Raw genomic sequence first — 24,852 nt, 5'->3', positions numbered from 1 at the left:
AACAATAAAATATGGATTTTTTTCTTTAAGATGAAGGATAGGCATCATTCCCCATTAAATGATGAGGAAACTATGGCTCAGTTTTCAAATAAGGATTTAAATTTTAGCCTGATTCCAAAGGGTGTCCACTTAGGCACTCTACTATTACTGCAAGATTTATGCACTACTAGGACAGATACAATTGATATAAACCAACTGCTCATACACTGTTGGACAAATATGGATTATTAATTTGGATATTATGTGGTCAAATTGGGTAATTTCTTCTACTGAGCTTTTCAGTAAAGGATGGAAAAAGATAACTAGGGTTAAGGAAAATAGGATCTAAGAACGAAATCTGGATTATTTCAGACTGTAGGTAAACCAAAACAACATATGATCTTTAAAAGAGTAATTCCAAATCTTAAAGAGTTATTATTATTATAAAGAGCCTTCTTCCTTTAACTGAGGTTAAAAAGAATTCAAAAGGTATTTTCTAGACACCAAACACATCCCAGAAAAGGCAATAATGCAAAATTCAAGAAAAGTACAAGAAATTGTTCTTAATTATGTGGACAGTGTTCAGATCTGAATGAAAGAACAATGCTATCTATAGTACTAATTATGGGTTGAATTATGTGCCCCCAAAATGCATATTAAAGTCGTAACACTCAATACCTCAGGATGTGACTCTACTCGGAAACAGCATCTCTACAAAGGTAATCAAGTTAAAATGTGGTCATTAGAGTGGCCCCTGATCCAGTATGACTGGCAGCCTCATAAAGAGGGAATATTTAGAGAAAGGCATGCATTCAGGGAGAATGCCAAGTGAAGATGAAGGCAGGGATCAGGGCGACGATTCTATAAACCAAAGAATACCAAAAACTGCTAGCAAATCACCAGAAGCTAGACGAAAGACATGGATTATATTATTCACAACCCTTAGAAAGATCCAAACCTACTGACACCTTGATCTCGATTTACAGAACTATGAGGTAATGAATTTCTGTTGTTTAAGCCACACAGTTGGTGGTATTTTGTTATGGTAGTCCTATAAACCAGGAGCAAAATCTTACATAAACAAGCTTTCAATTGTTGATAAACAACCAATGTTTTTAGGGTTCAGAGAAGTGTCACATAATTGACACTCCATGTCCCTCCAACCAATGACACACGCACATGCATGCACACACACGTTATGAAAACCAAAAATAATTAACAGTTATTTATAAAACAAAACTATATTTACCTCCTTCATTAAAATTTTCAACATATTCTGAATATGTACTATGTGCCATTCAAAGTGTAAGGTTCAGGGCACAAAAAAGTTTACAAATTCCCATCCCTACTGGATGGGAATTTGTAATCAAGTTTCAATCTTCCCATTCAGAATACCCACAGCACTTGATGATTGTCATGCAATATTACTTTTGCTGTTTGGTTTGTGTTCAACTGAATCTGTTCCCTAATAATTTCTTCATAGAAGACCTCCTCTCTGACAAGGACTAAGTTCTGTGAGCATGTCACATAGATACAGGTACATGATAAACATTCAATAATTAATGATTTATCAAAAAGGCAAATTATATCTGTTTTATCCCAAAATAAATAATATCTGAAAAGTCATTTTATAAAATATAAATGCTCATTAGTATTACCATTATACCATTAAATAATCACTTATAGCAATAAAAACACAGCATTTCATTTTCAAAGTATTTCCAAGTTAATTCATTAAAAAATGATTTTTCCCCTGACAACTTATTCCATTATGATGAAATATTAAATGGGTTGAATCACACCAAATAAACAGATGAATTGGATTTTGAAACAATCTAAGACAAATTCAAAAGCAATGGTCTTTAATACACTCACCACTTTCAAAGCAAGCATCAAAGATAAGATGTCCTTTCTTGGGCTGTCCACAGTATCCAGACGGAAGCACCATATATTTGCTCACATTCCCTCCAATGGCATCGTCATTTCCCACATCATTGCCTATTAAAAAAAAAAAAAAAGGCTCATGTTTAACAGAAATCAAAATACATTAAGGAATACAAATTTCCCCCCTCCCCTGTCATTTAGTGTTATCAAACAGTAAGAAATTAACTACATAATGTTGTAGAGTAGAAACAATATACATTTTGAAATCAGAAACATAAGGTCTGAAATCTCACCTCTAATAAATATTACTTCTGTGGCACAAAGCAATCAACTTAATCCCTTTAAGCCTCAGTTTTTCCCATCCATTATTAAGGAATGGTAAATGAAAATACCTAGCATGACTACTAAAATCCAAAAGATGTCCATTAAGTTGCACCAAGTATTTAATAAGTGGTTAATATACTTAAACTCTCATAAATGTTCAGTTAGGGGAGCGTGGGTGGCTCAGTTAAACATCTGCCTTCTGCTCAGGTCATGATCCAAAGGTACTGGGATGGAGTGCCACATCAAGGTCCCTGTTCAGAGGGGAGTCTGCTTGTCCCTCATCCTTTGCCTCCCCCCGACCTTGTGCGTGCTCTCTCTTTCTCTCTCTCTCTCACACGTGCCTGCTCTCTCTCTCAAATAAGTCTTTTTAAAAAAGAACTGTTTATTTTAATTCAAATAAAATAATAATTCTATAACAGCATTATAACTTCCTAATGTTCCACAACCAGAAATAATTTGAAAATTACTGAATCAACATATAAGTTATATTACACTCTTGGTGGGAATGCAAGCTGGTACAGCTACTCTGGAAAACAGTATGCAGGTTCCTCAAAAAGTTGCAAATAGAGCTACCCTATGAAACAGCAGTTGCACTACTAGGTGTTTACCCCAAAGATATAAATGTAGTGATCCAGAGAGGCACCTGCACTCCAATGTTCATAGCAGTAATGTCCACAATAGTCAAACTATAGAAAGAGCCAAGATGTCCATCGAAAAATGAATGGATAAAGAAGATGTTATATATATCTATATCTCTATACACACACACACACACACACACACACACAATGGAATATTATTCAGTCATCAGAAAGGATGAATACTTACCATTTACACTGATGTAGATGGAATTGGAGGGTAATATGCTGAGTGAAATAAGCCAGTCAGAGAAATACAATTATCATATGGCTTCACTCATATGTGGAATACAAGAAAGAGTGCAAAGAATTATAGGGGAAGGGAGGGAAAACTGAATGGGAAGTCATCAGAGAGGGAGAAAAACCATAAGAGACTCTTAACTATAGGAAACAAACTGAGGGTTGCTGAAGGAAAGATGGGTTAGGGGATGGGGTATTTGGGTGATGGGCATTAAGGAGGTCACATGATGGGAGGAGATGTGGGTATTATAGGAAAATGATAAATTACTGAACACTATATCTGAAACTAATAATGTAATGTATGTTGGCTAATTGAATTTAAATTCTAAAAAATAAGTTACACTTTTTAATAGAAACTTTAATTTTTTTTTTAATTTTAGAAGTTTCACTTCTAGGTGGATGCAGAAAGTTGAAAAAAATCATAGCTTCCACCTTAGTAAGATATATCCCAAAAAGGAAAAAAATCATAATTTACAAAAATCTATTGGAAAATGGAGGTTGCAGGACAACAATAATCTGATATCCAAGGAAAGTCAGGCCCCTCCAAAAGCACTTTATGGCAGAGCACAAGAGAAAGAAAGGCTGGGTGCCATACAAATGGTAAAAAGAATGAAGCTAAATTTTTTTTTAACTATCAAAAGCCAAGTACAGGAAATAGAGTACACACCCTCTGAGCATCATAGACATAAAGTGAATTCACACCCACTGCCAGACTCTTCTATATATGACTCCATCAGGTGTTTAGGAGAAAGATCAGGAGCAGGGCAGAAATGTTGAAAAACAAAAATAAAACTGGTGTCATCACATTATCTGATTTCAAGCTTTACTACAAAGCTGTGATCACCAAGACAGCATGGTACTGGCATAAAAACAGACACATAGACCAGTGGAACAGAGTAGAGAACCCAGATATGGACCCTCAACTCTATGGTCAAATAATCTTCGACAAAGCAGGAAAAAATATACAATTGAAAAAAGACAGTCTCTTTAATAAGGTGCTGGGAAAACTGGACAGCGATATGTAGAAGAATGAAACTTGACCATTCTCTTACACCATACACAAAGATAAACGTGAAATGGATAAAAGACCCTAACTTGAGACAGGAATCCATCAGAATCCTAGAGGAGAACATAGGCAGTAACCTCTTCAATATCAGCCACAGCAACTTCTTTCAAGATATGTCTCCAAAGGCCAAGGAAACAAAAGCAAAAATGAACTTTTGGGACTTCATCAAGATCAAAAGCTTCTGCACAGCAAAGGAAACAGTCAGCAAAACAAAAGGGCAACCCACAGAATGGGAGAAGATATTTACAAATGACAGTACAGACCAAAGGTTGATATCAAGGATCTATAAAGAACTTCTCAAACTCAACACACACAAAACAGATAATCATATCAAAAAATGGGCAGAAGATAGGAACAGACACTTCTCCAATGAAGACATACAAATGGCTATCAGACACATGAAAAAATGCTCATCATCACTAGCCATCAGGGAGATTCAAATTAAAACCACATTGAGATACCACCTGACACCAGTTAGAATGGCCAAAATTAGCAAGACAGGAAACAACATGTGTTGGAGAGGATGTGGAGAAAGGGGAACCCTCTTGCACTGTCAATGGGAGTTCAAGTTGGTGCAGCCACTTTGGAGAACAGTGTGGAGATTCCTCAAGAAATTAAAAATAGAGCTTCCCTATGACCCTGCAATTGCACTGCTGGGTATTTACCCCAAAGATACAGATGTAGTGAAAAGAAGGGCCATCTGTTCCCCAATGTTTATAGCAGCAATGGCCACGGTTGCCAAACTGTAGAAAGAACCAAGATGCCCTTCAACGGATGAATGGATAAGGAAGATGTGGTCCATATACACAATGGAGTATTATGCCTCCATCAGAAAGGATGAATACCCAACTTTTGTAGCAACATGGACGGGACTGGAAGAGATTATGCTGAGCAAAATAAGTCAAGCAGAGAGAGTCAAGTATCATATGGTCTCACTTATTTGTGGAGCATAACAAAGAACATGGAGGACATGGGGAGATGGAGAGGAGAAGGGAGTTGAGGGAAATTGGAAGGAGAGGTGAACCATGAGAGACTATGGACTCTGAAAAACAACCTGAGGGTTTTGAAGGGGTGGGGGCTGGGAGGTTGGGGGAACTAGGTGGTGGGTATTGGGGAAGGCATGTATTGCATGGAGCACTGGGTGTGGTGCAAAAACAATGAATACTGTTATGCTGAAAAGAAATTTTTAAAAAAAAGAAGAAAGAAGAGAAAACTAGAAAATGCCTTTCATTGTAATGCAGGAATGGAGAAGGGGATGGCCTTTTGTTATAGAAAAGGCATGAAGCCCTATCAATGTCATTTTCCTTTATGGAGAAGAAAAAGACCTTAATCCAATGGCAGACAAGTAGCAAACCTTAAAACCCCACTACACAAATAAGACTCCAAACAGGAGGAAGAACAGAAAAAAAAAATATCCTCTACATCTGGAGGAGGGGAAGAAAAAACTGTCTCACACAAGACCCAACAATAATTCAAGGCATAGAGGAAAGAGGGAAGACAGATGGGATCACTGAAAAAACTCCACCCCAAGACCACAGCATATAGGACCTGCCTAAGGGTAGGTCCTGGTCTTTGGTTAGACCAAGAGAAAAGAAATACTCTGTTCCCTCAATTCTAAGATAGCAAGCACTAAAAAACAACTGTAATCTTGCTAGGGATAAGACAAAAGCATGGAAATAAACCCTGTCTGTGGAAGGAGTGCCCAGCAAAGGACAAAACTTTAGGGTGGAGCAGATGAATGAGGAAAAACTCTCAATCACTCTAGCACTTTCCCTTAGGAATAAGGTAACTCTAAAGACCACCAAAAATTACTAGAACTGATGAATGAATTCAGTGAGGTCACAGGATACAAAATCAATATATAGAAACCTGTTGCGTTTCTATATAAAATTGATGAAGTAGCAGAAAAAGAAATTTAAAAAAAACCTGATTTTACAATTATACCAAAAGTAATAAGATACCTAGTAATAAAACTAACCAAGGAGGTATAAGACCTGTACTGTGAAAACTATAAAACACTGATGAAAAAACTAAAGATGATACATATAAATGGAAAGATAGTCCATGCTCATGGATTGGAAAAACAAGTATTGTTAAAATGCCTGTACTACCCAAAGCAATCTACAGATTTAATGCAATCCCTACCAAAACACCAACAACATTTTTCACAGAACTAGAACAAATAATTGTAAAATTTGTATGAAACCACCAAACACACTGACAACCAAAGCAATCTTGAAAAAGGAAAACAAAATAGAAGTATCACAATCCCAGATTTCAAGATATACTGCAAAGGCTGTAGTAATCAAAACAGTATGGTACCAGCACAAAAACAGATATATAGATCAAGAGAACAGAATAAAGAGCCCAGATATAAATCCATGATTATTTGGTCAATTAATCTTTGACAAAGGAGGCAAGAATATGCAATAGGAAAAAGTCTCTTCAAAAAAGGGTGTTAAGAAAACTGGGCAGCTATATACTAAAGAATGAAATTGGACCACTTTCTTACACCATACAAAAATAAATTCAAAATGGACTTAGGACCTAAATTCAAAATGGACTTAGGACTTATGATTTGTAACCATAAAAATCCTAGAGGAGAGCACAGGCAGCAATTTCTCTGACATTAGCCACAGCAACATTTTTCTAGATATGTCTCCTCAGACAAGAGAAAAAAAAGCCAAAATAGGGCACCTGGGTGGCTCACTGGGTTAAACCTCTGCATTCAGCTCAGATCATGATCTCAGGGTCCTGGGATCGAGCCCCGCATCGGGCTCTCTCCTCAGCGGAGAGCCTGCTTTCTCTCTCTCTCTCTCTCTGCTTGCCTCTCTTCCTACTTGTGATCTCTGTCAAATAAATAAATAAAATCTTTAAAAAAAAAAAGAATACAAACTGGTATGGCCACTATGGAAAACAGTATGGAAGTTCCTCAAAAATTAAAAATAGAACTACAATATGATCCGGTAATTACTTTACTGGTACTTCCCCAAAGAATACAAAACACTAATTCAAAAAGATATGTAAAATCCTATGTTTATTGCAGCATAATTTACAATAGCCAAATTACAGAAGCAACCCAAGACTCCATCAACAGATGAATGGATAAAAAACATTTGATATATAGATAGAATATTACTTAGCCATAAAAAAGAATTAAATCTTACTATTTCCAAAAACATAGATGGATCTAGAACATATAATGCTAAGCAAAGTAAGTCAGAGAAAGGCAAATACCATATAATTTCACTTATATGTGGAATTTCAGAAACAGAACAAATGAATATGGGGAAAAGGAAGCAAAAGAATAGACTCTTAAATACAGAGAACAAAAGGATGATTACCAGAGCGGAGGAAGGTGAGGGGATGGGTGAAACTGGTGAAGGGGATTAAGAGTACACTTACTATGATGATGAGAACTGAGTAATGTATAGAATTATAGAATCACTATATTGTATACCTGAAACTAATATAACACTACACATTAATTATATTGGAATATAATTTTTTTAATATTTTAATTTTAAAAATAAATAAACAGGGGCGCCTGGGTGGCTCAGGAGGTTAAGCCTCTGCCTTCAGCTCAGGTCATGATCTCAGGGTCCTGGGATCCAGCCCCGCATCGGGTTCTCTGCTCAGCAGGGAGCCTGCTTCCCCCCCCCCCCCCCACCGCCTGCCTCTCTGTCTACTTGTGATCTCTCTGTCTGTCAAATGAATAAATGAAATCTTTAAAAAAATAAAATAAAGAAATAAATAAATTAAAGATAAAGTAACTCAAGAAGAATTTGAAGCCGTGATAAATTCAAGATAACCATAAAAATAATGAAACTTAACCCAGCTTTAACATGACTAAATTGACATAAGCCCTCACACAAACAGCCAGGGAAAGAGGTATACCCATTTCCAGTGACAAATGGTATTTCTTTTTTTTTTTAAGATTTTATTTATTTATTTGACAGAGAGAGATCACAAGTAGGCAGAGAGGCAGGCAGAGCGGGGGGAGGAAGCAGGCTGCCCGCTGAGCGGAGAGCCTGATGCAGGGCTTGATCCCAGGACCCTAAGATCATGATCTGAGATGAAGGCAGTGGCTGAAACCACTGAGCACTGAGGCACCCAAGTCGACAAAAGTATTTCTATCACTGCCTACTGTTCTATACTAGTAGTCAAGTATACAACACAAAATTGTGAAACATAAAAAAAAAATAATCAAGAAAAAACAACCTACTGTCAAGAGCAATTAATTGAAGTAGATTCAGAAAAGACTAGACAATGAATTAAAATAACTAAGACTGGGGCACCTGGGTGGCTCAGCTGGTTGAATGTCCAACTCTTGATTTCAGCTCAGGTCATGATATCAGGTTCATGAAATGGAGCCCCGCATGGGGCTCCGAGGTGGGTAAGGAGCCTACTTGGGATTCTCTATCTCTCTTACTCTTCCCCATCAATCCCTAAAATAAGTTAATTAATATTTTTTTAATTAAATAAAATAACTAAGACTAATATGCTAAAGCCTCTGTGGAAAAGGAGGACAAAATGCATGAAAAATGGGGAATTTCAGCAGAGAGTTGCAATCTACAATAATGAGCCAAAAATACATGCTTAAACTAAACAAATACAGTAACAGATATGAAAAATTTCTTCACTGTACTCATCAGTAAACTTGACACAGATGAGGAAAGAATTAGTGAACTCTAGATCAATAGAAATAAGCCAAACATAAACACAAAGATAAAAAAAGAAAAGAAAAAGAAAAAACATGGCATCCAAAAGCTGAAGAACAATATCAAATGATCTAACATATATATAACTAAAATTCCAGAAGAAGATAAGAGTGAATGGGGCAGAAAAACTATTTGAAGAGATAACACCTAAGATTTTCCACAATTAATGAAAAATATCCAGCTACAGACTTAAGAAGCACCAAGCAAAATATTTATTTTTAAAACTTTATGTATCATATATGAAAAATACAAATCACAGGCAAAATCACAGATAAATCAAAGATAAAAATTACAGAATTACAGTGTACTACTACTCATTAAGAAACTGTGAAAACCAGAAGTCAAAGGGATGACATCTTTAAATTATTGAAAGAAAAATAGCTTTAAAAAATTAATGCAGGTATTTTGAGGAAAACAAGAGATGAGAGAATTCATTATCAGCAGTCTGGTATTATAAGATAGGTTAAAGAAGCGGGGGGAGTCAAGATGGCGGGGAAGTAGAAGGAGGCACCATTTCAACCTGTACCCCAAAGTGAGCTGATTACCTACCAAAGAACTCCGACCACCCATGAAATCAGCCTGAGATCAGAATTATACACGTCTGGATCTCTACTGGAGCAGAAGACGCCAGTGGCAGGTAAAGCAGACTGGGAGCATCGGACTGATATCTGAAGATAAACAAAAGGGGGAGGGAGCCACCAGAGGTGACCGATCGGAAAGTAACACCCCAACACGAGAGTGCTCTGCGTCTGGGGACCAGCATTAACTTGGAGTCTGGTTGAAAGCACTCAAAAAACAAACAGCAAAGGATCGCGGTGGGGGGTGGGGGTAATAGTGGGAACCTGGGCAGTTAGGGTCAGGGACCTAAGTCCCCGGACCCAGGACAGCCTCCCCTGGCGCGGAGCCAGAGAGAGTGCGGCGGAGAAATCAGGTCTCTGTCCCTGAGCCGCGAGTGCACCTGAATGCCAGCGCGCCCAAGAACGAGTGGGGTCTGGCTCCGGTGAGGGGCTGGGAGCCTGGCCTGACGGCAATCCTGAAACATGCGCGTCCCACACCCTCCCTTGGGATAGGTGCTCATAGGCGCTAGCCTGGAGCTCTGGCAGCTGGAAAAAACAGACATTCCCAGCCCGGGACAGCGGGAAAATCTCAGTGCGCGATCTCTGCTCCAAACCTCTCTGGCGGTCTGGAGCTGCCTAGACAGCCACTGCTGCCCTGGTTTTGGGCACAACGAGGAGTTCCTGCATCCCCAGGGACAGTGACTCAGAACCGACTCTGCCAGCAGCTTTTGCAAAACAGTCTGAGGCATCTCTTTGAGAGGGAGGTTGGGGTGCTGTTTGCTCTCCTCTAAACCTCCAAAAACCATCAAAAGCTGTCAAGGCGAGAGAAAGCAGATGAAAGAACATAAAAACCCCCAGAAAACAAAAGGCTGAAAAAAAAAAAAAGTTTCCTGAAAAAAAAAGAGCTCACCCCCTTGAGGGGAGTGGGAGGACCTAACTCAGGGAACATCATTGTCTGAAAACCCACGTGGCAGGCCCCTCCCCCAGAAAACCAACCAGGAAGGAAGAAAAAAAAAAAAAAAAAAAAGACTACAAGAGAACAACCACCACTACTTCATAAATACAACTTTTATTTTTAACTCTTTACCAATATTCTGGTTCTTTTTTTTTATATACATACACATAATTTTTTAACCTATTTACCATCACACTGAGATGTCCAGTACATCAAATTATTTAATAACCTTCTAACCTGAACTTTTTGATACATATACCCGTGTTTTTCTTTTGTTTTTCTATTTTTTTAATTCTTTTTTAATTTTAACTTAGTTTAGTCTAGTTTATTCTTTTTTTAATTTTTATTTTCTACTATACATATAGAGTTAAACTTCAAGGTAATCCCCTTTCCCCAATCAATGATACCCCTATAGGCAAACCAGTTTCTAATCCCCCTGTAACTTAGGAAAGTTGAGTCCCTTAACAAAAACATCAAGATACCTTCAGGAAGAATCAAAATAACCTTCCTCACCCACACTGAGAATCTATAACCATTCTCCCAATTTTTCCTTCTGTCAGTGTTTCTGTGAATTTGTGTTTGTCCTGATAATATATAAACCTTATACTTGGGGTTCTTTCTGATGAGGTTCTTCCCTTTTATTTTTTGCTTATATATACATATTTTTTTCTCTTGTCATATACTTTTATCACTCTTTTTGTCTGTCTGTTTTTGTTTGTATACTCCACAAATCTTACCTTGTGGCCCATTTGGGCTGAGCCTTCTCTTGTATCTTCCCTTTTTTTCCTATCTCTCTCTCTCTTTTTTTTTTTTTCCTTTTTTCTTTCCCCCTTTTTTTTCTTTCTTCTTCTCTATTTCTTTTTCTTTTCTTTTTTCTCTCATTTGGGTGGGGAATCCTGATTGCACAGAAGCGTTCCAGGGTGCACATTGACTGCACCACAATCGATAAGTCCAGCTGCATCTGTTTAGTCATCTCTTACCAAAATGACTAGGAGGAGGAATACCCAACAGAAGAAAAATACAGAGGATGGACCTTCTGCAACAGAACTAATGGCTATCGACATAGACAATATGTCAGAAAAGGAATTCAGACTAACAATTATCCAGGCAATAGCTAGGTTGGAGAAAGCCATGGATGACCAAACAGAATTGATTAGGGCAGAACTGAAAGCCACCAGGGATGATGTTCACAATGTTAGGGCAGAACTCAAAGCCACCAGAGATGATGTTCAAAATGCTCTCAATGAGTTCCAATCCAATCTAAACTCTCTAAAAGCTAGGGTAACTGAGACAGAAGATAGAATTAGTGATCTGGAGGACAAACAGATAGAGAGAAAGGATCAGGAGGAAGCCTGGAACAAACAGCTCAGAAGCCACGAAAACAGAATCAGGGAAATAAATGATGCCATGAAACGTTCCAACGTCAGAATTATTGGAATCCCTGAAGGGGAAGAAAAAGAAAGAAGTCTAGAAAATATAGTGGAAGAAGTTGTCTATGAAAATTTTCCCAATCTCACGAATGGAAACAATGTTCATGTACTAGAGGCAGAAAGATTTCCTCCCAAGATTTTAGATTCTCAAAAGTCCTCACGGCACCTTATAGTTAAAATGGGGAATTATGTTTCAAGAGAGACCCTCTTAAAAGCAGCTAGGACAAAGAAGCTTCTTACATACAGAGGAAAGCCCATTAGAGTAACGTCAGACCTTTCCACAGAGACCTGGAAAGCCAGGAAGGGCTGGCAAAATATATTCAGAGTACTAAATGAGAAGAACATGCAACCAAGAATACTCTATCCAGCAAGACTGACATTTAAAATGGATGGAGAGATAAAGAGTTTCCAAGACCAGCAAGGCTTAAAAGACTATGCAACCACCAAGCCGACACTGCAGGAAATATTAAGGGGGGTCCTATAAAAGAGAAAAAATCCTAAGAATATCATTGAACAGAAATATAGAAACAATCCATAGACAGAAAGACTTCAAAGGCAACACGATGTCAATAAAAACCTATCTCTCAATAATCACTCTCAATGTGAATGGCCTAAATGCGCCCATAAAACGACACAGGGTTGCAGATTGGATAAAACGACAGGACCCATCCATATGTTGTCTACAAGAGACCCATTTTGAACCTAAGGATACACCCAGACTGAAAGTGAAGGGATGGAGAAACATCTTTCATGCCAATGGGCCTCAAAAGAAGGCCGGAGTAGCAATTCTCATATCAGATAAATTAGATTTTAAACTAAAGACTGTAGTCAGAGATACAGAAGGACACTACATAATTCTTAAAGGTACTATCCACCAAGACGATCTAACAATTGTGAATATCTATGCCCCCAATATGGGAGCACCCAATTACGTAAGAAAACTATTAATCAAGATAAAGAGCCATATTGATATGAATACAATAATAGTAGGAGATCTTAATATGCCTCTCTCAGAAATAGACAGATCATCGAAGCAGAAAATTAATAAAGAAATAAGAGCATTGAATGAAACATTGGACCAGATGGACCTCATAGACATATACAGAACATTCCACCCTAAAACAACAGAATACTCATTCTTCTCAAGTGCACATGGAACCTTCTCCAGAATAGACCACATACTGGGTCACAAAGCAGGACTCAACCGATACCAAAAGACTGACATTATTCCCTGCATATTCTCCGATCACAATGCTTTGAAACTGGAGCTCAATCACAAGGAAAAGTACAGAAGGAACTCAAACACCTGGAAGCTAAAGACCACCTTGCTTAAGAATGCTTGGATCAACCAGGAGATCAAAGATGAACTTAAACAATTCATGGAAACCAATGAGAATGAAGACACTTCGGTCCAAAACCTATGGGATACAGCAAAGGAGGTTCTAAGGGGGAAATACATAGCCATCCAAGCCTCCCTCAAAAACATTGAAAAATCCAGAATACACCAGCTGTCTCTACACCTTAAAGAACTGGAGACTCAACAGCAAATCAAACCAACTCCACATGCAAGAAGGGAAATAATCAAGATTAGAGCAGAGATCAATGAGGTAGAAACGAGAGATACAGTAGAACGTATCAATGAAACTAGAAGCTGGTTTTTTGAGAGAATCAATAAGATCGATAAACCATTGGCCACACTAATCCAAAAGAAAAGAGAGAAAGCCCAAATTAATAAAATTATGAATGAAAATGGAGAGATCACAACTAACACCAAGGAAATAGAAACAATCATCAGAAATTATTACCAACAGTTATATGCCAATAAGCTAAGCAACCTAGATGAAATGGATGCATTCCTGGAAAGCTACAAACTCCCAAAATTGAACCAGGAAGAAATTGACAACCTGAATAGACCAATATCTAGTAATGAGATTGAAGCAGTGATCAAAAACCTCCCAAAAAACAAGAGCCCAGGACCTGACGGATTCCCTGGGGAATTCTACCAAACTTTCAAAGAAGAAATAACATCAATTCTCCTGAAGCTGTTCCAAAAAATTGAAGCAGAAGGAAAACTTCCAGACTCTTTTTATGAAGCCAGCATTACCCTGATCCCCAAACAAGGCAAAGACCCTACCAAAAAGGAGAATTTCAGACCAATATCACTGATGAATATGGATGCAAAGATTCTCAACAAGATCCTAGCAAACAGGATCCAGCAGCACATTAAAAAGATTATCCACCATGACCAGGTGGGATTCATCCCTGGGTTGCAAGGTTGGTTCAACATTCGCAAATCAATCAGTGTGATAGAACACATCAATAAGAGAAGAGAGAAGAACCACATGGTCCTCTCAATTGATGCAGAAAAAGCATTTGACAAAATCCAGCATCCGTTCCTGATGAAAACGCTTCAAAGTATAGGGATAGAGGGAACATTCCTGAACTTCATAAAATCTATCTATGAAAGACACACAGCAAATATCCTCAATGGGAAAAAGCTTGCAGCCTTCCCGTTGAGATCAGGAACACGACAAGGATGCCCACTCTCACCACTCTTGTTCAACATAGTATTAGAAGTTCTAGCAACGGCAATCAGACAACAAAGAGAAATAAAAGGTATCCAAATTGGCAAGGAAGAAGTCAAACTCTCTCTCTTCGCAGATGACATGATTCTTTATATGGAAAACCCCAAAGACTCCACCCCCAAACTACTAGAACTCATACAGCAATTCAGTAACGTGGCAGGATACAAAGTCAATGTACAGAAATCAGTGGCTTTCTTATACACTAACAATGAAAATACAGAAAGGGAAATTAGAGAATCGATTCCATTTACTATAGCACCAAGAACCATAAGATACCTTATGATAAACTTATGATAAGATACCTAAGAATAAACCTAACAAAAGAGGTAAAGAACCTGTACTCGAGGAACTACAGAACAATCATGAAAGAAATTGAAGAAGACACAAAAAGATGGAAGACTGTTCCATGCTCTTGGATTGGAAGAATAAACATTGTTAAAATGTCTATACTGCCTAGAGCAATCTATACTTTTAATGCCATTCCGATCAAAATTCCACCGGTATTTTTCAAAGAGCTGGAGCAAGTAATCCTAAAATTTGTATGGAGCCAGAAGAGACCCCGAATTGCTAAGGAAATGTTGAAAACAAAAACAAAACTGGCGGCATCACGTTACCCGATTTCAAGCTTTACTACAAAGCTGTGATCACCAAGACAGCGTGGTACTGGCATAAAAACAGATACATAGACCAGTGGAATAGAGTGGAGAGCCCAGATATGGACCCTCAACTCTATGGTGAAATAATCTTCGACAAAACAGGAAAACATATTCAATGGAAAAAAGACAGTCTCTTCAATAAATGGTGCTGGGAAAACTGGACAGCGATATGTACATGAATGAAACTTGACCATTCTCTTACACCATACACAAAGATAAACTCGAAATGGATAAAAGACCTCAATGTGAGACAGGAATCTATCAGAATCCTAGAGGAGAACATAGGCAGTAACCTCTTCGATATCAGCCACAGCAACTTCTTTCAAGATATGTCTCCAAAGGCCAAGGAAACAAAAGCAAAAATGAACTTTTGGGACTTCATCAAGATCAAAAGCTTCTGCACAGCAAAGGAAACAGTCAACAAAACAAAGAGGCAACCCACGGAATGGGAGAAGATATTTGTAAATGACAGTACAGACAAAAGGTTGATATCCAGGATCTACAAAGAACTTCTCAAACTCAACACACACAAAACAGATAATCATATCAAAAAATGGGCAGAAGATAGGAACAGACACTTCTCCAATGAAGACATACAAATGGCTATCAGACACATGAAAAAATGTTCATCATCACTAGCCATCAGGGAGATTCAAATTAAAACAACATTGAGATACCACCTAACACCAGTTAGAATGGCCAAAATTAGCAAGACAGGAAACAACGTGTGCTGGAGAGGATGTGGAGAAAGGGGAACCCTCTTACACTGTTGGTGGGAATGCAAGTTAGCGCAGCCACTTTGGAGAACAGTGTGGAGATTCCTCAAGAAATTAAAAATAGAGCTTCCCTATGACCCTGCAATTGCACTGCTGGGTATTTACCCCGAAGATACAGATGTAGTGAAAAGAAGGGCCATTTGTACCCCAATGTTTATTGCAGCAATGGCTACGGTCGCCAAACTGTGGAAAGAACCAAGATGCCCTTCAACGGATGAATGGATAAGGAAGATGTGGTCCATATACACAATGGAGTATTATGCCTCCATCAGAAAGGACGAATACCCAACTTTTGTAGCAACATGGACAGGACTGGAAGAAATTATGCTGAGCGAAATAAGTCAAGCAGAGAGAGTCAAGTATCATATGGTCTCACTTATTTGTGGAGCATAACAAAGAACATGGAGGACATGGGGAGATGGAGAGGAGAGGGAGTTGAGGGAAACTGGAAGGGGAGATGAACCATAAGAGACTATGGACTCTGAAAAACAACCAGAGGGTTATGAAGGGGCGGCAGGAGGGGGGTGGTGGGAGGTTGAGGAACCAGGTGGTGGGTAATAGGGAGGGCACGTACTGCATGGAGCACTGGGTGTGATGCCAAAACAATGAACACTGTTATGCTGTAAATAAGCAAATAAAAAAAAAATAAATTAAAAAAAAAATAGAAAAAAAAAAAAAAGATAGGTTAAAGAAAGTTCTTCGGGCCTAAAGAAAATGATAATATATATAGAAATGATAAAGAAATGATAATAGATATAAGATAATAGATATAAGCTAAGAAATTAAAGACTTTAGAAATATTATAAATGAAGGTAAATACAAATATTCTTATCTTTAATACCCCCAAATAATAAGTGACTATCTAAAAAAAATATAGTAGCAATGTATTATGAGATTATACCACAGGTAGAAGTCAAATAAATAGCAAGAGTAACACAAAAGATGGGAGGAAGGAATCAGAAGTATGCTGTTTTAAGTTTCTTAAACGAAATATAAAGCTGTATAATATTGTTTGAAAGTAGGTGAATTATAATAGATTAAATATGTATACTAAAAAGCCAAAGAGTATAACAAAGGTCACGAATTAGCCAAAAGTAAAGATAAAATGAAATCAAAACAAACAGCCGATCAATCTAAAAGAAGGCAGAATACAAAAGAGAAAGGGAACAAAGACCAGATGAAGCAAATAGACAAAAACTAGCACAATATTATAGTCAATTTATCAATGTTAAGTGTTATCTACTGACACTCTGCTTGGAAAGATAAAGAAATGGTTTATATACATTATTCTCCACTTCTCTAAGAATTTTTGTTAGTTCTATTATTATAATTATTCTCTTGAGACAGTTATCAACGGGGAGCAGTATTCTTACAGGGAATTCTGGACATTTGTTGAGGTGTTTCTTTGTTTTCATAATGGTGAAAGAATAGTGATGTTATTTGAAGGGTGGAGACCAGAAATGCTAGTTGCAGTGCAATGTAGAGGAGAGTCCAAGAAAACTTTCAAATGTCCTATACAGATACTAATATATGTAAAATCCTATTTTTAATTCTGTGAGCTTAGAACCTACCTCCATTAAACACATTTTGTGTAGCTTTAATAAATATACATTTTTCTAAGAATATAACTAACATAGAAACCAAGAAAGGATCATATTTTATTTGCTCATAATTTTACCCAGTATTACCATTTTAGAAAATCATGCCACCAAAAGCATTACCACATACTATATTTGATTCATTAATATTCCTATATCAGTTAATATTAGTAGCAGTTGTGTTTATAGGAATTCTACACACAAATGCAAACATTACAACTCTATTGTGTTTTCCCAATGCCTAGATACATGCATATCCCTGTTTCAACTTGTGGGTAAATCCAATTCACCCTATAGACCCACATACAATGTCATCTCCTCAGGGAAGTCTTTTTTTTTTTTAATATTTTATTTATTTATTTATTTGACAGACAGATATTACAAGTAGGCAGAGAGACAGGCAGAGAGAGATAGGAGGAAGCAGGCTCCCTGCCAAGCAGAGAGCCCGATGTGGGGCTCGATCCCAGGACCCTGGGATCATGACCTGAGCCGAAGGCAGAGGCTTTAATCCACTGAGCCACCCAGGTGCCCCTCCTCAGGGAAGTCTTACCAGAACCTTCCCAAAGTGATTGTTCCTCTCTATTCCTACAGCATCTTGTTTACACCTTTATTATAGCATTATTACCTTTTTATTATTAATTATGTGTGTCATTTTACCCCTAGTAATTGTGGTTTCTCATCAGAAGAATCTAATGCCTTATCTTATTATCACTACTTTCCCTCCCTCTCCATCTCAGGTATGACGCAATTCTTGACATAATGTCAGTAATCTATAAATATTCATTGAAAATTTATAAAATATTTGAACATTTTTGAAATATTCAAATATTTATAAAATATAAAATATGAATATAAAATATTTAAAGATACAAATTTAGGAGCTAAATTTTATTTCAATGTTGAATATTAGTTTTCATATGTCTGTTAAGAGCACAAGGAATACGTGATATATTTTAAATTCATCAAAAAAAAAAATATCAAAAAAGAGAGAGAGAGGCAAACCATATAACAGACTATTAACTATAGAGAACAAACTGAGGGTTGATGGAGGGGACGTGGGTGATGGGATAGGTAAAATGGGTGATGAGTATAAAGCAGGGCACATGTTGTGATGAGCACTTGGTAATGTATGCAAGTGATGAATCACTAAATTCTAGTCCTGAAAAGAGTATTACACTATATGTTAACTGGAATTTAAATAAAAACTTGAAATTAAAAAAACAACAACAAAGATAGGTTCTGGCATTTCATTAAAAAAATATGATTCAAGAAGCAGTGGGAAGTGTCAAACTAATAACCCCACCTACTTGAAACACTATTTAGATTTTACCATGGACATCATTGCTAATATTTGAAATGAGATATAGTCACATACACTGATATAGGGACTTACTAACGAACCATGAGGTTCTTTTGGTTTTTTATCCTTATTAACAAATCCTGACAATAACATGTTGCTATTAAATGAGGGCATAAATGTTTAACATTTTATTTACCTTTTGCAAATTTTTTATTTAAATTCAATTAACTAGGGCAACTGGGTGGCTCAGTTGGTTGAGCGACTGCCTTCAGCTCAGGTCATGACCCTGGAGTCCCAAAATCGAGTCTGAGCAGGGTTCCTGTTCAGCAATGGGTTGACTTCTCCCTCTGACATTCCCCCCTCATGCTTGCTCTTTCTCATTCTCTCTCTCTCTCAAATAAATAAATAAAATCTTTAAAAAATAAATAAATTCAATTAATTAACATATAATATATTAGTTTCAGAGGTAGAGTTCAGTGATTTATCACTATTACATAATACCCAGTGCTCATTACATAATATGCCTTCCTTAATGTTTATCACCCAGTTACCCTATGCCCCAACTCAGGTCCCCTCCAGCAATCCTCAGTTTGATTCCAATGATTAAGAATCTCTTATGGTTTGTCTCCCTCTATGATTTTGTCTTGTCTTATTTTTCCCTCTCTTCCTCTATAAATCCTGTTTTGTTTTTTAAATTCCATATCTCAGTGAGATGATATGATAAATGTCTTTCTCTGAATGACTCTGAATGACTTCACTAAGCATAATACCCTCTAGTTCCATACATGTTGTTGCAAATGGCAAAATTTCATTTTTTGTTGGCTGAGTAGTATTCCATTGTATATATGTATATATCACATCTTCTTTATCCATCCATCTGTCAATGGACATCTGAGCTTTTTCTATACTTTTGTTATTGTGGACATAGTTGCTATAAACATTGGGGTGCAGGTGCCCCACTGGATCACGACCTTTGTATCTTTGGGGTAAATACCCAGTAGTGCAATTGCTGGGTTGTAGGGTAGCTCTATTTTCAACTTTTTGAGGAACCTCCATGCTGTTTTCCACAGTGGTTGTACCAGCTTGCATTCCCACCAACAGTGTAAGAGGGTTCTCCTTTCACCATATTTTCACCAACATCTGTCATTTCCTGACTTGTTGATTTTATCCACTCTGACCAGTGAGAGGTGATATCTCATTGTATTCTTATTTTTCTTTTTTTAGGATTTTATTTATTTGACACAGAGAGAGAGATCACAAGTAGGCAAAGAGGCAGGCATATAGAGGGGGCATCAGGCTCCCGGCCAAGCAGAGAGCCCAATGCGGGGCTTGATCCCAGGACACTGAGATCAGGACCTAAGTTAATGGCAGAGGCTTAACCCACTGAGCCACCCAGGTGCCCTCTCATTGTGGTTTTGATTTGTATTTTCCTGATGCTGAGTGATGTTGAGCATTTTATCATACGTCTGTTCTTTAAGATGTGAAGTCATTGGACACTAGCAGCTCTGGATTATTTTAGCAGCATTTTCTTTTCTTTTTTTTTTAATTTATTTATTTATTTTTATTTGCTTATTTACAGCATAACAGTGTTCATTGTTTTGGCATCACACCCAGTGCTCCATGCAGTACGTGCCCTCCCTATTACCCACCACCTGGTTCCTCAACCTCCCACCCCCCCCTCCTGCCGCCCCTTCATAACCCTCTGGTTGTTTTTCAGAGTCCATAGTCTCTTATGGTTCATCTCCCCTTCCAGTTTCCCTCAACTCCCTCTCCTCTCCATCTCCCCATGTCCTCCATGTTCTTTGTTATGCTCCACAAATAAGTGAGACCATATGATACTTGACTCTCTCTGCTTGACTTATTTCGCTCAAAATAATTTCTTCCAGTCCTGTCCATGTTGCTACAGAAGTTGGGTATTCGTCCTTTCTGATGGAGGCATAATACTCCATTGTGTATATGGACCACATCTTCCTTATCCATTCATCCGTTGAAGGGCATCTTGGTTCTTTCCACAGTTTGGCGACCGTAGCCATTGCTGCAATAAACATTGGGGTATAAATGGCCCTTCTTTTCACTACATCTGTATCTTTGGGGTAAATATCCAGCAGTGCAATTGCAGGGTCATAGGGAAGCTCTATTTTTAATTTCTTGAGGAATCTCCACACTGTTCTCCAAAGTGGCTGCGCTAACTTGCATTCCCACCAACAGTGTAAGAGGGTTCCCCTTTCTCCACATCCTCTCCAGCACACGTTGTTTCCTGTCTTGCTAATTTTGGCCATTCTAACTGGTGTTAGGTGGTATCTCAATGTTGTTTTAATTTGAATCTCCCTGATGGCTAGTGATGATGAACATTTTTTCATGTGTCTGATAGCCATTTGTATGTCTTCATTGGAGAAGAATCTGTTCCTATCTTCTGCCCATTTTTTGATATGATTATCTGTTTTGTGTGTGTTGAGTTTGAGAAGTTCTTTGTAGATCCTGGATATCAACCTTTTGTCTGTACTGTCATTTACAAATATCTTCTCCCATTCCGTGGGTTGCCTCTTTGTTTTGTTGACTGTTTCCTTTGCTGTGCAGAAGCTTTTGATCTTGATGAAGTCCCAAAAGTTCATTTTTGCTTTTGTTTCCTTGGCCTTTGGAGACTTATCTTGAAAGAAGTTGCTGTGGCTGATATCGAAGAGGTTACTGCCTATGTTCTCCTCTAGGATTCTGATAGATTCCTGTCTCACATTGAGGTCTTTTATCCATTTCGAGTTTATCTTTGTGAACGGTGTAAGAGAATGGTCGAGTTTCATTCTTCTACATATCGCTGTCCAGTTTTCCCAGCACCATTTATTGAAGAGACTGTCTTTTTTCCATTGAATATTTTTTCCTGTTTTGTCGAAGATTATTTGACCATAGAGTTGAGGATCCATATCTGGGCTCTCTACTCTGTTCCACTGGTCTATGTGTCTGTTTTTATGCCAGTACCACTTAGCAGCATTTTCTTAATCAGATAGTTTACTTCCTTTGATATGATCACTGTTTAATTGATTAATTTATAAAATATGGAGGGAAACTAAAAGATTAAAATAAAAATAAACAGCACATTTACATTTACAATTAATTAAAATAAATAGTTATTTTTCAGACCATGATGCTTTGAAACCTGAACTCAATCCCAAGAGGAAATTTGGAAAGAACTCAAATACATGGAGGTTAAAGAGTATCCTACTAAAGAATGAATGGGTCAACCAGAAAAGTAAAGAAGAATTTTTTTTAAAAGATTCATGGAAACAAATGAAAATGAAAACACAACTGTTCAAAACCATTGGGATGCAACAAAAGCAGTCCTGAGAGGGAAGTATACAGCAAAACAAGCCCTTCTCAAAAAACAAGAAAGGTCTCAAATACACAACCTGATCTTACACTTAAAGGAGCTGGAGAAAGAGCACCAAATGAGGCCTAAACCTAGCAGGAGAAGAGAATTAATAAAGATTAGACCAGAAATCAATGAAATACAAACAAAAAGTACAATAGAACAGAACAATGAAACTAGGAGCTGGTTTTTTAAAAGAGTAAAAATAAACAGTTGTGATAAAAATGAGACCAAATAGGGGAACCTGGGTGGCTCAGTGGATTAAGCCGCTGCCTTTGGCTCAGGTCATGATCTCAGGGTCCTGGGATCGAGCCCTGCATTGGGCTCTCTGCTCTGCGGGGAGCCTGCTTCCTCCTCCCTCTCTGCCTGCCTCTCTGCCTACTTGTGATCTCTCTCTCCGTCAAATAAATAAATAAAATCTTTAAAAAAAAAAAAATAAGACCAAATGGGGCACCTGGGAGGCTCAGTGGGTTAAGCCTCTGCCATGGGCTCAGGTCATGATCGCAGGATCCTGGGAACCAGACCCACAACAGGCTCTCTGCTCAGCAGGGAAGCTGTTTCACGCTCTCTCTGACTGCTTCTCTGCCGACTTGTGATCTATCTCACTCTGTCAAATAAATTAATAAAACCTTTTTAAAAAAATGATAGCAAATAGTAAAAGATCATAAAACATGCAGTATACCAATACAAAGACATAAAAGGGAATAGGGTGAACTAGTACATAATGTTTATGAATTTGAATTCATAATGAATGTATTCATTTATCATTTGAATATAGAAGGTAGGAGATACAGTTATTTATTCTCAGGAAAATCATAACTCAATTATATTACACATACATATAAAATGATTAAAAATCATTTACATTACTTACAATACCACAAAATAATCCAAGGTGGCATGGAATAATTGGAAAAGTTGTTATAGAATAATAGGTTTTAATTTGACTTCTGTTCATTTTAATGTTTACCGAATAGCTATTTTTTCCCATATTTTTTAAACCAGACTCTTCATTCTTATTTTATAATATTCCCAATTTATTTAAGACAGCATGAATTAGCAGTAAGAATTTAGATGTTAAAGTAACATAGACTTGAGTTCAAATCTACCTAACCCAGACACATACGCAGGGTAAACTTTTTAAGTAATTTAACCTAACCTCTGAGTCTGCACAGCATTTGCTAATGCTGCTCTGAAGTTACAGAAAATAGACATAAAGCACCTAGAATACAGAACTTACTCTGTCAGCAGTTGGTTATTATTATCATTATCATTATCATTATTATTATTAAGATACATGTATTTGCTCAATCACAAGGAAAAGTTCAGAAGGAATTCAAACACCTGGAAGTTAAAGACCACTTTGCTTAAGAATGCTTGGATCAACCAGGAGATCAAAGATGAACTTAAACAATTCATGGAAACCAATGAGAATGAAGACACTTCGGTCCAAAACCTAAGGGAAACAGCAAAGGCGGTTCTAAGGGAAAATACATAGCCGTCCAAGCCTCCCTCAAAAAATTTGAAAAATCCAGAATACACCAGCTGTCTCTATACCTTAAAGAACTGGAAAATCAACAACAAATCAAACCAACTCCACACGCAAGAAAGGAAAAAATCAAGATTAGAGCAGAGATCAATGAGGTAGAAACAAGAGACACAGTAGAACGTATCAATGAAACTAGAAGCTGGTTTTTTGAAAGAATCGATAAGACCGAGAAACCATTGGCCACACTAAACCAAAAGAAAAGAGAGAAAGCCCAAATTAATAAAATTATGAATGAAAAGGGAGAGATCACAACTAACACCAAGGAAATAGAAACAATCATCACAAATTATTATCAACAGTTATATGCCAATAAGCTAAGCAACCTAGATGAAATGGATGCATTCCTGGAAAACTATAAACTCCAAAAATTGAACCAGGAAGAAATTGACAACCTGAATAGACCGATATCTAGTAAAGATATTGAAGCAGTGATCAAAAACCTCGCAAAAAACAAGAGCCCAGGACATGACAGATTCCGTGGGGAATCCTACCAAACTTCCAAAGAAGAAATAACACCAATTCTCCTGAAGCTGTTCCAAAAAATTGAAGCAGAAGGAAAACATCCAGACTCTTTTTATGAAGCCAGCATTACCCTGATCCCGAAACCAGGCAAAGACTCTACCAAAAAGGAGAATTTCAGACCAATATCACTGATGAATATGGATGCTAAGATTCTCAATAAGATCCTAGCAAACAGGATCCAGCAGCACATTAAAAAGATTATCCACCATGACCAGGTGGAATTCATCCCTGGGTTGCAAGGTTGGTTCAACATTCGCAAATCAATCAATGTGATAGAACAAATCAATAAGAGAAAGACAAGAACCACATGTTCCTCTCAATTGATGCAGAAAAAGCGTTTGACAAAATCCACCATCTGTTCCTGATGAAAACGCTTCAAAGTATAGGGATAGAGGGAACATTCCTGAACTTCATCAAATCTGTCTATGAAACACCCACAGCAAATATCATCCTCAATGGGAAAAAGCTTGCAGCCTTCCCGTTGAGATCAGGAACACGACAAGGATGCCCACTCTCACCACTCTTGTTCAACATAGTATTAGAAGTTCTAGCAACGGCAATCAGACAACAAAGAGAAATAAAAGGTATCCAAATTGGCAAGGAAGAAGTCAAACTCTCTCTCTTCGCAGATGACATGATTCTTTATAAGGAAAACCCCAAAGACTCCACCCCCAAACTACTAGAACTCATATAGCAATTCAGTAACGTGGTAGG

At 37.6% G+C, this 24,852-nt stretch overlaps 1 protein-coding gene across 3 annotated transcripts in view; it reads right to left on the bottom strand.

Moving 5' to 3' along the window:
• The window catches only part of LOC123948254 (BEN domain-containing protein 5), a 1,602,508-nt gene that overhangs the window by 1,442,946 nt on the left and 134,710 nt on the right, over window positions 1–24,852 (bottom strand). For 2 of the 3 annotated variants that reach the window (XM_046014945.1, XM_046014955.1), the window contains exon 2: window positions 1,855–1,977. In XM_046014945.1, the coding sequence (XP_045870901.1) occupies window positions 1,855–1,977 (123 nt within the window). Of the gene's footprint in view, window positions 1–1,854; window positions 1,978–24,852 lie in introns of those variants that run through there. The other variant, XM_046014970.1, reaches the window with a different exon arrangement.

The sequence above is a fragment of the Meles meles genome, chromosome 1, assembly GCF_922984935.1.
Source record: "Meles meles chromosome 1, mMelMel3.1 paternal haplotype, whole genome shotgun sequence".
Taxonomy (NCBI): domain Eukaryota; kingdom Metazoa; phylum Chordata; class Mammalia; order Carnivora; family Mustelidae; genus Meles; species Meles meles.
The sequence above is the reverse complement of the archived record's forward strand: the minus strand, read 5'-3'. Positions and strand labels throughout refer to the sequence as shown.